This window comes from Arvicanthis niloticus, chromosome 1 (genome assembly GCF_011762505.2).
Source record: "Arvicanthis niloticus isolate mArvNil1 chromosome 1, mArvNil1.pat.X, whole genome shotgun sequence".
Lineage (NCBI taxonomy): Eukaryota > Metazoa > Chordata > Mammalia > Rodentia > Muridae > Arvicanthis > Arvicanthis niloticus.
Window position 1 is genome coordinate 144599374 of NC_047658.1, and position 17443 is coordinate 144616816.

The 17443-nt window shown below is 44.7% G+C and overlaps 1 protein-coding gene across 2 annotated transcripts in view; it reads right to left on the bottom strand.

Moving 5' to 3' along the window:
- Positions 1-973: 973 nt before the first annotated feature.
- The window catches only part of Myof (myoferlin), a 145687-nt gene continuing 129217 nt past the window's right edge, over positions 974-17443 (bottom strand). For both annotated transcript variants that reach the window (XM_034499154.2, XM_034499162.2), the window contains 9 exons: positions 15622-15761; positions 13418-13506; positions 13234-13329; positions 9699-9840; positions 7349-7448; positions 5720-5910; positions 3789-3898; positions 3205-3352; positions 974-1518 (listed from right to left, as the gene is read on the bottom strand). In XM_034499154.2, the coding sequence (XP_034355045.1) occupies positions 1480-1518; positions 3205-3352; positions 3789-3898; positions 5720-5910; positions 7349-7448; positions 9699-9840; positions 13234-13329; positions 13418-13506; positions 15622-15761 (1055 nt within the window). In that variant the 3' untranslated portion in view covers positions 974-1479. The remainder of the gene's footprint in view (positions 1519-3204; positions 3353-3788; positions 3899-5719; positions 5911-7348; positions 7449-9698; positions 9841-13233; positions 13330-13417; positions 13507-15621; positions 15762-17443) is intronic.

The following is a 17443-nucleotide window of genomic DNA, read 5'->3' on the forward strand; positions in this document are numbered from 1 at the left end:
AGGGTAACAGAAACTGGCTAATTTCTAAGTACATGGAATCACTGCACCATTTTTTGCCCTTTAGTCTTAAGCTGTAGTTTGACTGTGGTTGAGCTGTTGGTGACTATACAACCTCTTCTTAAATGTGTGTGTGTGTGTGTGTGTGTGTGTGTGTGTGTGTGTGTGTGTGTACAACACAATGTTCTCACTTGTGTTTGCAGACATGCTGACATCTTTGGTATTGGCATAGAGTTACATTGAGGTATACGTATCTTTCCTTTCTGTAGTGTTGGTTTAAGAGATCTGTTGTTTGTTTTTGTTTGTTTTGTTTTGTTTTGAGGCAGGTTTTTTTTTTTTTTTTTTTTTTTTTTTTTTTTTTTTTTTTTTTTTTTTTTTTGTAGCTCTAGCTGTCCCTGGAACTGGCTCTGTAGAAAAGGCTGGCCTCGAACCCAATAGAGGTCCACCTGCCTCTGCCTCCCAAGTGCTAAGATTAAAGGTGTGTGCCACCACAGCTCTGCAGCGTAAGAGACTTTAAGAGAGGCTGGGGATGCGCCTCAGTTGGTAGAGTACTTGTCTAGTATCCACGAAGCATCACATCGATCGGGGTGGCAGATCTGTAATTCCTGGGTGTAAATCCTGGCTTTATCATTTATTGGTTGTGTGGCCTTGGAAAAGCTACTTAACTTCTTTGACCCTCAATTTCTTCTATAAAACAGGACTAATAGCATTGTTGGCCTAAAGTTCTGGGATGTATTGCAGATTCATTGAGTAACACACATGAAGATGTAAAAGGCAGCTGGCTGTTACAACACTATTCATAAGTGTGAGCTTTATTACTGGACCCAAGGGCTCAAGTTGGCAGCATACTCAGAAAGGGCTTATGGTTGTAAAGGACTTGTGGTCCACTGGAATGCTGTAGCATTCTGCCCGCTAGGACCAAACTGAACCTGCCTCCCTCCAAACGTAGTCAGAATAGAGGACAGACATCTGTGTGTACAAGTGAGATAGTTTTATTTACACTCAAGTCGCAAAGAGTCTCGTGACATTTGTCCATACAAAATACCACAACAATGGTTGCTGGCACCAGTAAGAATTACTCTAACTATGTGCCCGATCCTTTTAATGCAGTCTTTCCTCTTGATTACACATAGGATATATGACATTAAGATACAAGACATTTCAAATTCATTTCACTAATTGCCCAGACTTGAGTCATAGAATTCAGAACACATTAAAAGAAGATTTTTAAATGGAACCAGCCACCTTAGAAATACTCTGAAAATATGCTTAAAGTTTAAAAAATAAAGTTTTTTTTCAATACTTCAAAAGATAACATGATAAAAAAAAATGTTGCCTCTTGTCTGACTTTCTGGGATTCAGCCCCTCCAGGAGCTGGTGTGCCTTGGTGAAGTTGCCTAAGGCAGTCTTGAACTTGAAATCACATGTAAGTGTGTGAGGCAGGAGTTCTTCATTGCTGGGTGAGGGAAGGCTTTGCTTTCATTATGCATTTGGCCTCACAATCTTCATTGATAAATAGTTCTGAAAGGGAAACAGAAATGGTGTCAATACATGGATATGGCTTCTCAGTCAGCTATGTTGCCATTTAGCATGGCTGGGCAGGCCTGTATATGTTCTTTTTCTAAGTAGTCAATAAAATCAGAAAATACTGTGCATATGATCAATGTTAATTTTGAAAATATCACACAGGAGAAAAATAGAAGACACGCATACGGGTGCTTCCGTGGCTGTATGACCATGCCTCCAAACTCATAACGTATAGGGTCAATAGGATTTTGGGAGTGAGTTGGGGAAAAGTCTTTGGGATGCATCCTACTGCTGCATCCAGTGTCATGAACTTTGCTGCTGCTCATGGCTTCCCCTGCCTGGACCATCTCATCATCAGTGACTAACCTTTACATAGGTGCTTCCTCAGTGAAAACGTCCTTAGCAATGGACTACTATAGTCAACTGTTCCTAGCTCTCTAAGACATTCCTGACCACACTGCCAGTATGTATTTATGCTGCCTTCCCCTGGGCTGTTTTTCTCACTTGTATATTTTAATTAGTTACTCCATCTGATGGAGGAACTGAATGGGGGAATAAAAGTACAACATGGGGTTGGAGAGATGGCTCAGCAGTTAAGGGCACTGGCTGCTCTTCCAGAGGTCCTGATTCAATTCTCAGGAACCACATAGTGGCTTACAGCCATCTGTAATGGAATTCAAGGTCTTCTCCTGATGTGCCTGAAGACAGCTACAGTATACTCATATACATGAAATAAATAAATAAACAAATATTTTTTTTTTAAAGTACAGTGTCTATGCACACAGCCAAATTTTCAATTTGGATTTTTGTTTGCAACTAAGGTGTCTGAGAGAAATGATTGGTTTTGTTTTTGTGATGTGGGCCACAAAGAATAAGATTCTTAAATCAAAATGTGGCTCAAAGTGCCCAGGGAGGCAAAAGCAGTAACTCTTTAGGGTGGAGTGTGAGGTTTGTTGAGACCCTGGGGATCCCCAGTGTCTAGATCAGAAATCTTAGTATAGGATGGTTTGGAGCAAGAAAGGTAAAAAGCAGGAGCATCCGGAGATAGCTTTCTGGGTAAAGTACTTATTGTACAAGCACAAGAACCTGGGTTCAGATACCCAGCACCACGTAATACCAGGGCACGGTGGCTCTAGCGCAGAGAGCAGAAACAAGTGGATCTCAGTGCTCTCTGGCTAGCTATCTTAGCAGACACAGTAAGCTCCAGGTTAGTGAGAGATCCCCATCCCAAAAATAAGGTGGAGACTGACAGAGGAAGACACGTGTCATTGACCTCTGGCCTCCATATATATATATGCATGGGTGAGTACAGCCACATACACAGATGTACCCACCTACACACACACACACACACACACACACACACACACACACACACACACATGCATGAAGGCATTAAATCACCTGGAAATACTGCCGAGATCTAGACAAACACTTGGGGAAAGCACCGTAGGAACTTTCTCTTAAAATTCTCAAAGCTAGTGGGTTTTTTTGTTTGTTTGTTTGTTTTTGTTTTTAACATGATAATAGCTGTTAGTAACTCATTAAAAAACCCAAGGATGTAACTTCCACCACCGGACACTGTGTTAAACTTTTCAAAAGCAGAAGAGTCATGACAGGGCCACTGCCTAGCAGATACAGAGCCACAGGGCTGCAGAAGCCCATGCCCAGGCTTCATACCGGCAGAGAGTACAGGAGCACAGCCACAAACAGCAGCAGGATGAGCAGCAGAAGCAGGCCGATGATCACCCACTTGAACCGGCGCCACACGATGAAGCGCATGGTCTTGCAAGGGTTCGTGAACCAGAGGAAGGAAGTTTCCGGTCGGCTGCAATGCAAGGAATAGTTTTTCTTCTTAACTCATGAAAGACTATATCTACCAGAGTTCAGGAATAATGAAATAACAATCTGGGACAAGATACAATTCAACTATCAATTCAACCTTCCCTTTCTAATGTGCCCTAACACTTTCCCAGTCTACGCTATGGCTATGCCTCTTTTGTTAGCATCTGTAGTTGGCTGGGGATAGTTTAGGTCTCCACACCAGTTTCCAAGATGCCAAGGATGCCAAACTCTGGTTTAATAGGGAAGGAGAGTAGTTAAAAACGAGACCACAACCCCCTACCCGTCCATCCCCCACAGCCCACCATGAAGAACAAAATTAGAGGGCCAATAATCCAGCCCATTAAACCAATTGGAGGGGGGCTTTTGGACTGCAGGTGTTTGGGGACCAGACAACATGGAGAACAAAGAAGGCCTCTCACTTTGGTGGGTCAAGCTTGGGGTTCATGTTGGGTTCACTCCGCCCTTTCCCGGCTGGCCTCTCGTCGGCCTCCCTCTCATTGAGGACCTCCAGTGTCATCTCCACTTTCCCCTTCAGTAAAGCAGAACAGGTTAAACACATGACATCACGTTTCACAAATATTTTTACTTCAACCCAAGGAATATTCCCCAAGCCACGATTTTTATTCTTGTAAAACAATCCTTAGATTGCCTCCAATTTTCCTCCTGAGGTTTCTTCACATTTCCCCTCCCATGTGTTTCTAAACCAACTCCGTGTGGGAAACCGAGAGAACAAATTGCTTCCCCCCTTTCGGCCCCTCTTCTTCAGCATCCGTGGCCTCGGCACTCACACATCAATCTCCTTGCCTTCTCTCTCACTTCCTTTGTAACTTTACTGCTAAGAACAACATTGGACATTTCTGTAGGCTCTGAGAGATGGGGCCATGTTTCTTCTTGCTTATCCCTCAGCCCTACAGTGTGCAGCTGAGCTCATGCTTAGTAAGAACTCAAGCTGTCTTAGCTGCATCAGGGAGCAAATGGAGGTGGCTCCTCTGCTGACAGGTCCCTGAATGGTACATCCTCACAGGGAGGTGCGCTGGATGGATAACCTGTGGAATGAATACTCATGCGACTTCAGAAGGCTGCTTGCAGAAGAGGACACTAAGGTCAAACAAGCTCTAACACTAACCTTTTAATCTTTTCTTCCTTCCTTCCTTCCTTCCTTCCTTTCTTTCTTTCTTTCTTTCTTTCTTTCTTTCTTTCTTTCTTTCTTTCTTTCTTTCTTTTTTGAGACAAGGTCTAGCTATTTAGTTCTGGCCTGGAATTCACCATGTAGACCAGGCTTGAACTCACAAAGATCTTCCTGCATTTGCCTCCAAAGGGCAGGGATTAAAGGTGTGCACCAATATACCAGGTAACGTTTCAACTTTTATACCCAGCCTCCACTAAGTTGTAGCTGACATTTTAGGACCAAGAAAAGCCCTCTAGGTCCCCAGCAACTTTGGAAACCCTGGCACCGGGGTTTAGTTATGTGGAGAAGCCCAGGCAGCACCTCTGTTTCTACTCCAGGAGAAACTGGATGCCTGACCCTACAAGGGGCTTCATCTCTCATGTTTGCTTGAATCCACAAAACAAGGGTTCAGTCTACCCAATAGGCCTGTTGGCAGAATCCAATAAGTAGGAGAAAACTAAACTCTATGGTGACAGGTCACCATCAACAGTTTCCTGAGGAACTTCAGGGGATGGATTAGCCAGACACGAGCATATCATCTCACATGTGAAAGCACCGCTCCCTAATCCCATGCAGCCTAAAAACTAGAAAGGGTGTCTGGTGGATTGGGTAGAAAAGGGAGGTGGAATTTGATCAGAACATAGTATACTGTACTAATAAGCAATTAGTATACTAATATACAATATACCAAACTCCACTAATAATGTGAACTGGTAAGCTACTGTAGAAAGGAGATCACACATGTGAGACAGTTAACATGTTACCTGGCTCACAAATGTTAGCTAGTAACAAGCCGTACTGTACAAGGTAGTGTTAGAACATGGTGACCTGCCCTGCTGCTTCTTGCCAAAGCTTATTTTGAATTCTCCAAGATGCTTGTCAAATATGGATTTTTCTTTCAGCACCCTTACCCTCTTCTCTTAAGGTGTGAAAAGCTTACCCTGGGGGTTCTGATTCTTACTGTAAATGCTCTCAGCACAAGGTAGCTCCCCTTGTAAAGGAACCTCAGGGAAATACAAATGCTACCACTTGGTTCCTGGATTTTGATCATTCCGATCCATGCTTTTCCCCAACTTCAAGCCCACGCCCACTGTGTCTTCTATCTTTATCACTTCTCATCTTCTGAGGACTAAATCTACTCATGAGGAACAGAAATGATTCCCAACTAGGAAATACTCATACAGCCATTACGCGGGCGCCATCTTTGTCTGCGTAGCATGGCCACCATCCTTTCATGGACTTCTGTTCAAAGAGTGAGGCAGTCTTAGCTTTAAGAGGGTCCATGGCTTTGAGGTCTGGAATCATGTCCAAATTGCATTTCTCTGATGACTTGGCTGGGATGATTGCATGATGCAAGTCGAGTTCCAGAAAACCTGGCCAAGAACACAACATAAGGTCCAGAAAAGCTTCAAGTGGTTCTGCCATTGTTCTTAGGTGAACAGAATGTTCTTGTGCAGGGGAAACAGACAGTGATTTTGAACAAATGATGAGTGAGTTAGCAAAAGGGATCTTGCTAGATGTTTAAATTCTTTCCAGATAGAATGGGAGATGGCAGAAGAAATAGCTATTCACTGTTCAGTGTCTCACAGGGGACTCCATGCTTCTTTTCTCAAAGACATGAGCATAAACAGTTCTGCTATAAATCCCCAGCGATTAAACATCTACACACAGAAATTTCCACTTGAACTCAGGGCCTTTGTATTTGAGAGGTACTGGTTGTGATTTTTGAGCTCCCCTGAACGGAGGTTGTTGCCTTTGGGGAAAGACAATTAGGTGCTTGAAACACAGGATACCCCTTGGAACCATTCTGGTACAGCTCTCTCCTGGAGTGACCCCAGAAACAGGATCTTTAAAGAACAGAACTCAACAGAAAATCCCCACCAGGAAATGAGAAATCCCAGCCAGCATCGGGGTGTCTGGAGAGACACACTTTCTGCTGTGGCTTGGAAAGAGGCATCAAGTCTCCAGTGGCTGAATAGTTTTACATAGGTCCCTGTGAAGGACTTTGAGAGGCCAGCTTATTTTTCTTGGTTTAGGAGCCATGCATAGTTTGGTGATGGGTGAAAGTTGAACTTTACCTTCAGCTGAAGTGCAGTGTATGCATCACTGGGGTCAGAGGGCTACAGAAGAGCCAGGAGACTTTCCGAGAAAGAGTGGATTTAAGTTGTGGAAGGGAGAGAAAGCAAGCCAAGAAGGGGAGGGGTTAGGTAGGGTGCATGCATTGAGTACCTCAGGGCCAGATGAGGGTGGGCTAAGGAAAAAAAATAGTGTGAGGAAGGAGATGACAAAGAGGTGTAGGGGACCTTAGTAACTGGTGAGAGCGAGGAGAGGGTTGGTGAGAATAGTTCCAAAATACCAAGAGGAGAGAGACAGTAGGTTGCTTGGAGATGCAGGCAGAGCTGTGGCGATCTTTCTGTCCCCAGGCTGGCCTCTAATTCACTATATGGCCAGGATAACCTTGAATTCCTTAGCCTCTTGTCTTCACCTCCTAGGTGCTGGGGTGATAGGAACGTAGCACCACTCCCTCCCTGTTCATGAAGTCCTAAGGATTGAGCTCATGGCTTTGTGCATGCTAGGCAAGCCAAGAACCTGGCTTTTCTAACTTATTAATGAGGCCTTAAGAGTGAACAGGGCCCATGGAAAGGGGTGACATTCACAAGCAGACCACACAGCTTGGAGGATACCCAATCAAGGGGCACATCCCCTGCCTCCCCCATTACAGGTGTTAGGAAACTGTTTCCAAATTGTAATGGGTTTCAGTGATTAGTTCCAAGTGCAGTGTTAGAGGGGTGACTGGAAGGCAAGCAATACCCAAGTAGTCATCCAGGGAAAACTTGTCATTGTCCCATATCTGAATGATCAGCCGAGGGGGGACTCGAAATTCTGTTTGATCAATACTCCAGAAATGCTCCTAAAATGAGAAGAGACATGAATAGGTCATGTGATCATGGTCAGCCCCTTACTTTTAGCCACAGACACAGCAATAAGACTGAGTCAGAACCTTCACACCCTTTGGGACAGCCTGTTTCTCCTCTCTATGTATTTGGAAGGCCATCAGCCCACCCACCCCCAGGAAGTCTCAAGGCCACCAACTGTGTGACAAAAAGGATGTCCCAGGCAGTCCTCAAACACCAGGTTTCTCACCACATTCCTATCAGTGTGACTTCCACTGCCACCCCTGTGGGGAGAGCTTAACCTTTCCCCTAAAGACCACTGTGGCTCCTCTAAAGCTGGGAGTTCTAGGCCAGCCCACAATGTCACCCCTGGGTCTTTTATCCTTATTGAGCTCATTCTCCCCCATTCTTCAAGGTTTGATTGACAGTCTTTCATTCTACAAACAGTAGGTTTGGTCTGTGGCTCAGTTTCTACTTTTGCTTCACTACAGATTCTAAAATGTCCTGAAATTTTTAGCTTTTTAAAAAAAAAAATACCATGAACTTTTACAGACTTGTGGCCACCTAAGACCCTCTCCGATCCTTCACACTGAAGGTAGACACACGGAGGACCAAGCTCCCACCTCTAGTCCCTGCTTTGGCCTAGACATTAGTTAAGAATATATCTCCACAGCCAGTTATACCTAAGTGCCTCTGGCCTGGGCAGACCAGGAATTTTACCAGTGATTTGGGAATTCTAAAGAACATGAGGTTGGTTCTCACTTTTCATATTCTTGGAAGGTTCTCTTTCTGAGAGCTCCTAGGGCTCTGGAAAGCTCACACAGTTAGTCCTTGCCTGGCTGTTCTATGTGTGGGGTCATGCTCTAAGCTCCACTGAGGAAGTGAGGAGAGATCTAACCCTATATGTGAGTAAACAGGAAAAATAACCATCTTTCAGGTTCTACCTGACCCCAAATATCCCTACCTCTGCTCTGCTCTGCTTCACCATCTGAAAGGATGCACAATTTGACACCATTTTAAGCCTCTAAATCTCTGGAAAGTTCCCCACCTCACCCCCATCCCCATAGACTCCATTCCACCCATCACAGGCGAAGTGCTTACTGCAGCAGCCATAGAAAGGTTGGATATCAGAGGGCAACTGGGACTCGGGGCGGGTGAATTTTTGTAGGGTGTAGGGAGATGGTATGAGTGGATACACTAGCAATGGCTGATGGGGTGTGGAAGGCAGGACTGGGACAGGATACCTATTGGGACCATAGGATTGTCTACCTAGGTTGCAGGCCCCAGGATTTCCTTGGAGAACTTTTCCTTCCCCAACTGGTACAGTCTGGGTAGGGGTGGAGATGGGGGTGGGGCTGGGAGTGGGGCTGGGGGTGAGATAGGATAGACAAAGACTGACTCTGTCTCTGGTCCCAGTGCCTGGCCTGAGCAAGGCATCCTGGGCAGCAGTGCTTGGTTCAGGGAGGGACACAAGTCTCTAGATAGGCAGAGACCACGAGGCCCAGTTCTAGAATGCTGATTGGTGCCATCCTGCTCACTTCTATCTGTGCTGAGGTTTGCTGGGGATATAGGTGATGGTGTGGGATGTTGGCTACCATGTTTCCTCCCCTAAGGAAGAGCCTGCCTAGAAGTGAGGTCCATGGAGGATGGAGAGCAGAGGGAGGAGAACGTGGAACTAGCGTCCAAAGACATTGCTTCTGCATGGGCTCCAGACGTCCTTAAAATGAGCCAACCTTGGACTTGCGAGGAATGGGAACAAATAAATCACATTTTTGGTCTAAGTTCTGTAACCGGACGTCTTTGTAATTAAGCCCACTGGGGCCCTCAATTCTCCTAGAAGTGTTTCTGAGTGAGGGAACACAGATGCTGAGGCTTAACAAGGGAGGCAAAAAAGGGACACTTCACCTTTAATATCTGGCTTGTGTTTGGCCTGAGATGGGGAATAGCCATCTATTCATTCCATAAAGAACACATGTGTGCGGTGATACAAAAGCCTTTGTTCTATAATGTCTCTCATCTTGCCACCAATAGCTTAGAAGAAAGAAAGCTGCATTCCTCGTAGCCCTAAATACGCAAATAAATACCTGTCACAGCTATGGGACCATAGGCAAGGCTTTACCCTCTGTGGGTCTCAGATTCCCTGTCTGTATCAAGAGGGAGCTGGAGTCAGTGACCTCCCAGGTCCGGAGCAGCCCTGACCTCCTCTGACTTTCTGAGTAGAGCCGACCTGAAATGTCCACATCCCGCCCACATCTTTCAGGGCTTACTTTTTTAGCGACTATACAGAGCTGCTCAGCAGGGAGGTAGTCAAATGGGAAAACAAATCTCCAGTTAAAATTGCCTTCACCATCCAAAGACCTGTAGTGGACATCTGTTTTCTGTTTGTTTTCTTCGCTGCCGGAAATCCAGCTGTAAAGCAGAGGGAAACAGGCTCAGTTCATTGTGATTGACAAGGGATCTAGCTGCAAAACTGTGGTGATTAAGCGGGCAGGGGGCGTGGAAGAGCAAAAGTGATGCGTTTTTCTCTGGGCAGGGTCCAGTGATCCACAGACTGGGGGTGATTTATGAAGGGGAGGTGCTCTGTTGCATCCAACCCAGCTTAGAGCCAAATAAAATAGAATTCCTCTAAAACCAAAGCAGGAAACCCTTTAGACTGTAGTTAGCAGGGCTAAGGTAAAATTTTCTGGAAAATATCATCAACAATGTAGCTTCTATTTTGGGTAAGCTGCAGCTTGCTGGCTATGATTTTGGGCTTCACAGCTATGAGTCATTAGCATCTGTCATCAGGGCTGGTAGGCTCAACGAATGCAAGTTAGCTCAAAATTTTAGCATTTCCCTCCACATATTTTACTTAAGCAAACAAAAAGAGGCACCTAGCAAGTAATCTTTCAGCTTCCTTTTTTATTATTCTTTAAAAGTCACTATGATCTCATTAATGAGACAGGCAGGGAAGAGGCAAGCTGTTATTTCCAGATATCTATCTGAGAGCGTTCCTCTCATCAAAAGCATCTTAACTGATATCGTTGGAAACCTTTTCTTCTGCTTTGTGCCTGGCACGGAGTGGGAGTGGGGTATGAGATAAACTATCTGTTGATGGAATGAATGGTGTGCGGAAGGAAGCTGCCGTCACATCTGCCTGCATCTGGTTTAAAACCGAGAATTCACTTTTCAGCCAGGCATCGTGGTACGCACACCTTTAATTATAGCATTTGGGAGACAGACAGGTGGATCTCTGAGTTGGAGGCCACACTCGAACTCACACAAGTGAGTTCGAGGACAGCCAGAGAAGCCTACACAGAGGAACCTTGTCTTGAAAACAAATTTCGAAATAGAACAAAACAAAAGAAAAAAAAAAAAAGAATTGATACTTTTTAACGGGCAGAGGGGTAGGGCTGCTTGAATCACTTAGGGGAACTTTGAAAAGTAACGATTTCTAGATCCACAGGGAAGCTTTTGGACTCTCCTGTCCCACCTGTCCTCTCTGCCCGTGGTAAGTCAGCGGGAAGACAGAGTCTGAGATTGTCACTCAGGGAAGCCGACCCTCAATTCAGGCTTACAATTTTTACCTATGAACTTAGTGTCATTTTTTCTCTCCCTGCGGCTATTTGCAACTTACAGATAGGGAAATGGAGCTTCAGAGCTTCGTAGCAGCTCACATGGCCAGTAACAGACAAGAATGAAGTATTACTCCCCCAGGCTGCTGTAATTCAAAGTTTGCGACTGATAGTCTGCCCAGACGACTAAGATAATGTCATCTGCTAATCTTAAGTCCTATTGTCATTGACGAAAGCATCATCAGTCAAAAATTAGAGCATTCTTTGTTGCTAGTTAATTGACTAGATAAATCAATGTGAAGATTTTGGGGGCTGGGTGTCTGTGATTCAGTGGCAAAGGGCTAGACCCTCAGGAACGTACCCATACCCCTGTACCCACCCCTTCCCCTAGTTTTCCCTTTCCTTCCCCATTACAATCCCCTCCACTCTCCCTCCCACCACACTTCTTTTTGATTGTTAATTTGGATATGAACCTGGTAACTTTACCTCTTGGCCCAGCTGTAAAACCTCACCATCAGTCTCTCAGTCTCACTCTCAGTCTCTTGGGCTTTTTTTTTTTTTTTTTTTTTTTTTTTTTTTTTTTTTTTGCCTTCGATCATTTTGATTTTAAGATATGTTAACTAGCCAAGTACCTTGAGCTACATGTGCTTGTGTGTGAGCATGTATCACTTCATATGTAACACTAACATGGGTCATGCTAGACATTGTATTTTTTACAGCGTTCACCTTTTCAGATGTCATACTGAGAACTGTCCCCCTTTCCCTTTCCCTCTCCCTCTCCACGGTTGTGGAGATCAAACCCTGATTCTTTAGGGTTGAGGATGTACTTGTCTAGCATGCAGAAAGCCCCAGAATATCATAGTGGCCTGCACTTTTAATTCCAATACTTGGGAGGTAAAGGCAGGAGGATCAGAAGTTCAAAGCCACCCTTGGCTACATAGAGAGTTTGAGGCCAGACGGGACTGTATGAAATCCTATCTAAAAGAGAAACTAATAGGCAAGTAACCAAACCCCAGATTCTCAAGCTAGGTAAGCCTTCTACCTCTGAGCTGGGCGCCCAGCCCTGGTATCCAGATTGTAATTGCAACTTTACATGTTACTTTAGGTTGAGTTTTCTTCTTGTATTAGTTTTCTCTCAGCCCGCCACAGCTTGAGTTTGCTCGATTGAGTCAAAAAAAAAATTCTTATGATAGTCAAATAAATATGCATAGCTATAATTAGCCGGGATTAGTTTTCCTTGGGGAATGGTAATGAAGTCCTGAAATGACAAATAATAATGAAGAACTTGATGAAGCTTACAATGAGTCTAAATGACAGTCATTACGGCTGTAACTAGGTTTTGATTGAAGTTCACTAGGGATCATGAGGGAGACTTTGTTCTCACTGACGAATACATTACATTTCAACACGTCTTATCATATATATATTAAGGAAGAACTTGGCCCGTGTGGAATAGCAATAATTCTAACACCCATGTAATGCACACCAGCTGCCAGGTGCTAGGCTGCATGCCTGGAGTAATGGACTCTTCTGGCTATCTCCAGGAAGTAGCACTGTCATTATCTCCGTTGCACAGATGACTAACAGCGAGTGTCTGACTTTCCCTAACCAGCAGGGAAGGTGCCAGGATTCTAACACAGGGGGTCTGGCTGCAAAGTCTGGCTATGTAGTTCAGCTACGATGTAGGACCATTCTCAGAATCTATGAATCTACGATCACAGCACGGCAGAAACTAACACCAACACAAACCACCTGAAGTCGAATTATGCAAGTAAGAAAATGATAAGCTTGATAATTTTCCATATTGAATTGAACGACACTCAGCAAATGTGTGTGTGTGTGTGGGGGGATGTGTGATTTTTTTAAAAAGCCTGTTTGTATTACCTACTTTTCATAAGCTTTGGCTAGTGTTGATAAAATGTATAGGAAAGAAAGTCTGAGAGCTTTACTGGGCTTTTGATGTTAGTTGTCTGCAATATCATAGAGAAATAAGAAATTACATGGCTGAGGAGTCTAGAAAAAACCTTGCTTATAACAGAGTTATAATAAACACAATCTAGACAGCATTCTCTTTTCTCCACTGCCCTGTCAGCATTTAGTTTTCCTGGCACTCCCTAAGCAGATCGCACTGTAAACAGCAGCTTCTGGTAACCAAGAACACATCAGTGGGCACACCAAACGTTGGCCACTGGGGAAAGAGAGGGTCTACTTCATCCCTCATGTGGGAGTCTCTGTCTCCTATCCTCACCCTTTGACATAGATGTCGCTCATATCCTCCCCGGTGATGCTCTTCTCATCCAAGATAACGTCCTTGGTATTCCAGATGATCACACGCAGGTAGTACCTGAAAAACCGCACATTTTGAAAATATGCTTCTTTTAGTCCTGGACTGAGTCTCCACTGCAGGGAAGCAGGGTTTTAGGCTTACTCACTTCTTGGCTTTCCTGGGAGTGATGTTGAAAGGGGGGCCTGGTGGTCCTAAACTCTTGGGGAAGACATCCACCCACATCTGAAGTTTTCCCTAAACCATACACAAAGGAAAGAAGGCTGGAGTCACATATGGGAGAAACCACGGTTTTCTTTTTTTCTTGGCGGCATTGAACATAAACCCCAGGGCTTCCCACATGCTAGGAGAGACCTCTGGCACAGAGCTGTAAAATCAGTTCCTCTATGCTGGTTTATTACTCCACATGGAAGGCCACACATGGATAACAGAGCTAGCCAGGGTCTAGCTTGTCTACAATGTCATTAAGGCCACTCACTTTCCATTCTCAGCCAAGAGCTGCATTCATCCATTTGTATCATGGTCTAAAATTGCCCTTGTTAATCCAATGAGGGCATTCCTATTACTAACCCAACTGCTAGTGCAAACTCTGTCTCTCTGTCTCTGTCTGTCTCTATCTCTCTGTCTCTTTGTTTCTGTCTATCTCTCTGTCTCTCTTTCTCTCTGATTTAAAATCAGTTCCTTCCCCTCATGCCCCATTCTATCAGCTGTCACATTGCATACCCAGTACAGTCTCTACCCCAGCAGATTTCCCACTTACCTCAGGTGGTTAAAAAAAAAAATCAGAGAAACAAAACAGCAATTAGCTTTATAAAAGAAGACAACACAGTTCTGTGAGGAGACCTAAAACAATGACTAGGTTTCCAGAAAGTGAGGATTCCCTATGTAGGCAATGTCACCACCCCAGCATAAGCTCACATGAGAGGAAGAGCAGGGTCTGGATTGACACTCATGCTGCCATCTTGGGGAGGCCCTGCTCTGATCTTTAACTAGTATGGACTCAGCCTATCTACTTCACTGGAATGTTCTTCCAGACAGGTTATGAATGCCAGTAAAAAAAAAAAAAACCCACTATCCTACCATTCAAATCAATTTATAGTCTCTACTTTATTTTTGGATCTTGTATGGACTCTGCCTTCAGACAAACATAGACTGGTCTTTGAGAAATTTGCCAAGGAAACCACTGGATTGGCTTCCTAATGCATTGCGATCAAAATGAATTACCTGGAACCCTTGAAAGGGAATATATTTTACTATGATCCTGACTCTTTTCCAACTAATCTCTAGGCTCAGGCCTCTACTATACATCAGGCACACCGCAGGACACTAAGCATCCAGGCGTCTCCTAAGATTAAGCCACAGACTGCAGGCAGAAGCAAAGGCAGGCTGGTACCTTCTCAGGGAGCAATCTTCCTTACTTTGTCAGGTCTCAAGACTCCATCTATGATTGATGGGTAGGAGGAAAGAGAGGAGGATGAATAGGCTTCGAGTAGAAAGAAGAAGAAATACGAACAAGAAGAGATTGAAATGTAGCACAGGATAAAAGCAAGCTGTGACCAAAATTTCTGATGAGCCGTGGCCACTTCAGAATGATCAGCATGTCTATAGTCTTATAGCAGGTATTGATGATATTTCTTCTAGTCAATTAATATTTGTTAAAGTGTGAGTTCCCATCTGCTTACATCAGAGACCCTCAAGGTGTACATTAGAATCCACACTCTTGGCCTTACTCCAGACCTCTGTGGTCACAATCTGGATGTGTACCAAACTTCTACATGAATTAATTTACCATTTAATGTGTCTTGCTTTCTTTCTTTGGAAACTGGGCCCCATTTCTCAGAGTTGACTTGACCCCATCATCATGCCCTTTGACCTACTGTTTGTGCACTGTGTTCATGCTTCCTTAGTTCTCTACACTCACATGGCACCTCTGTCCCATGCCAGGACAAGCTCAGCTGCTCTCCTGGTTACAGCTAGCTGCTCCATTGGGAGACAACTGGGCCACACTGGGACCCAATACCCTGGTATACAGGACAGAATTGAATACTCAGGATCTCTCTGCAACCCTCAGACTCATAGAAAGGTGATAACAGCAAGAGAGATGAACTAGAACCAGGAACAGAAACAAAGACAAAGACAAAGGGAAGACCCTGGCTTGAGTTTGCTCTGAATCTCAAGTCATCCGTATTTTCCAAAATTCTCTAAACATCTTTGCAATGGATGCCTTTTGGATGAAGCTAGTTTGAGTTTCTTTCTGTTTCTTGTGTGTCTAAAAGTACTCAGACAGGTTTCAAGAGGCAAATCAGTGACTGTTGCTGTGTTTGAGGAGTGGGTGTGGGTCTTCCCTTTTACCTGGGAAATATTGGGTTGGAAGGTGCTGTGCAAAGTCCTTGTCTCCACGTGCTCAGGGACCAGCCCCTGAGTCCTGAGAATATGGAGGGCAAGGCGCTCTTCGGGGGCTCCAAGGTGCTGGTGCAGGATTTTGTTGGCCTCTGGAATACAAAATGGCATTGGCATAGAAGGAACAATTAGGAACTATGCAGCCAGATGGCTCCTAGCAACTTGCAGCATATCATCCCAGACATTGTAAAAATGAGCAAGCATCACCAGTATGTACAGGTCAGTATGGACTTGTGAAGGACTATATAATACCAATAGCTCTTGATGTGGGCTCTTCCATACTGAGGCTCACACCCACCTTGTAATCAGCCAATAGCAGAGACCAGAATATACTAGAATTAGGTGAGTGTAGGCTGCATTTACTTTTGTAGCACAGGCTCACAACCATCATCTTTCCTAGCCTCCGTGGCGACTAGTCAGATATGGTCAAGTGGCCAAGTTCAGTTAGAAGATAACACAGAGAGAATGACATGTGTATCACCTTTGGACTTGGCCCTCTGCATAGGATCTGAGCCTTTCTCTTCTTGAGGAACATTAACGCCTAGATGAGTGCACTGAAGAATAGCAGGGCTGTAAAAGAGGAGAGCATCCCTCTCCATGATACCCTCGCTTAGAGGGATCATCACTCTCAGCTTCTAAAGCGGACCAAGCTCCTGAGATGTGAAAGTTCATCTCTTACAGCAGCAAGTACCACTGTAGCATTTAAAAACATAGTGTCTTTTCCCCCCTCCACAGCCCCCCAGTTCTCAGACATCTCTCCCATGAAAAAGTGCATTCTGGGTCTTTTCCCTTTTAATCCTGAGACAGAGTAAAACCAGAGCAAAGGAGAAAGGAGGCTGTGTGGTTTTTTTTGAGAGTAAGCATGAAAGGTCAGGAAGCTTCTGCCTGGTTCTCTTGGGTCTCTCTGAGGGAAGTTGCTCTTTCTATGACAAGCCTGTGGACCCAGAGTCCAGAAAGGTCTGTATAGGTACCCTGGCCATCAGCTCCAGTGACAGGAGGCAACAAATTCCAGCTACATGCTTGACCTACTGTGACCAGTGCCCACCAGGGCTCTCAGATGACTGCAGCCCTGTGAGAGATTGTAGGGAGATGTGCTCAGCTGAGCCCTTCCAGAATTCCTGACCTCTCAAAACCGGTTGCAAAACAAAACAGCTGTTCCTGGTTGCTAAATTTGGAAGCAACTGAACAGTCACCATGACAAACACAGATTTTGGGGGAATATCTGATAACTTTGGGGTCACTTTTCACCGTCAGACCATGATATCTTCATACTTTTAAAATTTATTTTCCTTTGCTTTTGCAAGTTGATACATGAACCGTAGCTCCAACAGCTCGTTAAGCATCTAGGCACCCCTGAGATGGATGATATCGGCTTCAACACGGAAAGGGAGAACCATGTTTCTTACAATGTCAAGAGTCAAGTTGAAGACCAGGAACCACCATCATTCCCACATGTCTTTACTCAGATTGTTCATGCATCTTTGAAGGCCAGACTTACCGCCACTCTCTTTGGGAGCTCTACCCCTTCTTTCCCAGAGCCCATAGGAACATCCTATAGTTCATATGCTATGATGCATATTCCTACCACTGTCTCAGTGTGGCTAACTGGGTATGTGTAGGATGTATGTGTGTCATGAATGAAGGGGCAGGACCCCAGGCTAGAGCTCGAGCCAGATGGGAGCAAAACAGGTTGTCTGCACTGCCTTCAGCATGCCTGTGGCTTCTCAGGCAAGGGCTCAGATATGACTCTCTCTCTCTCTCTCTCTCTCTCTCT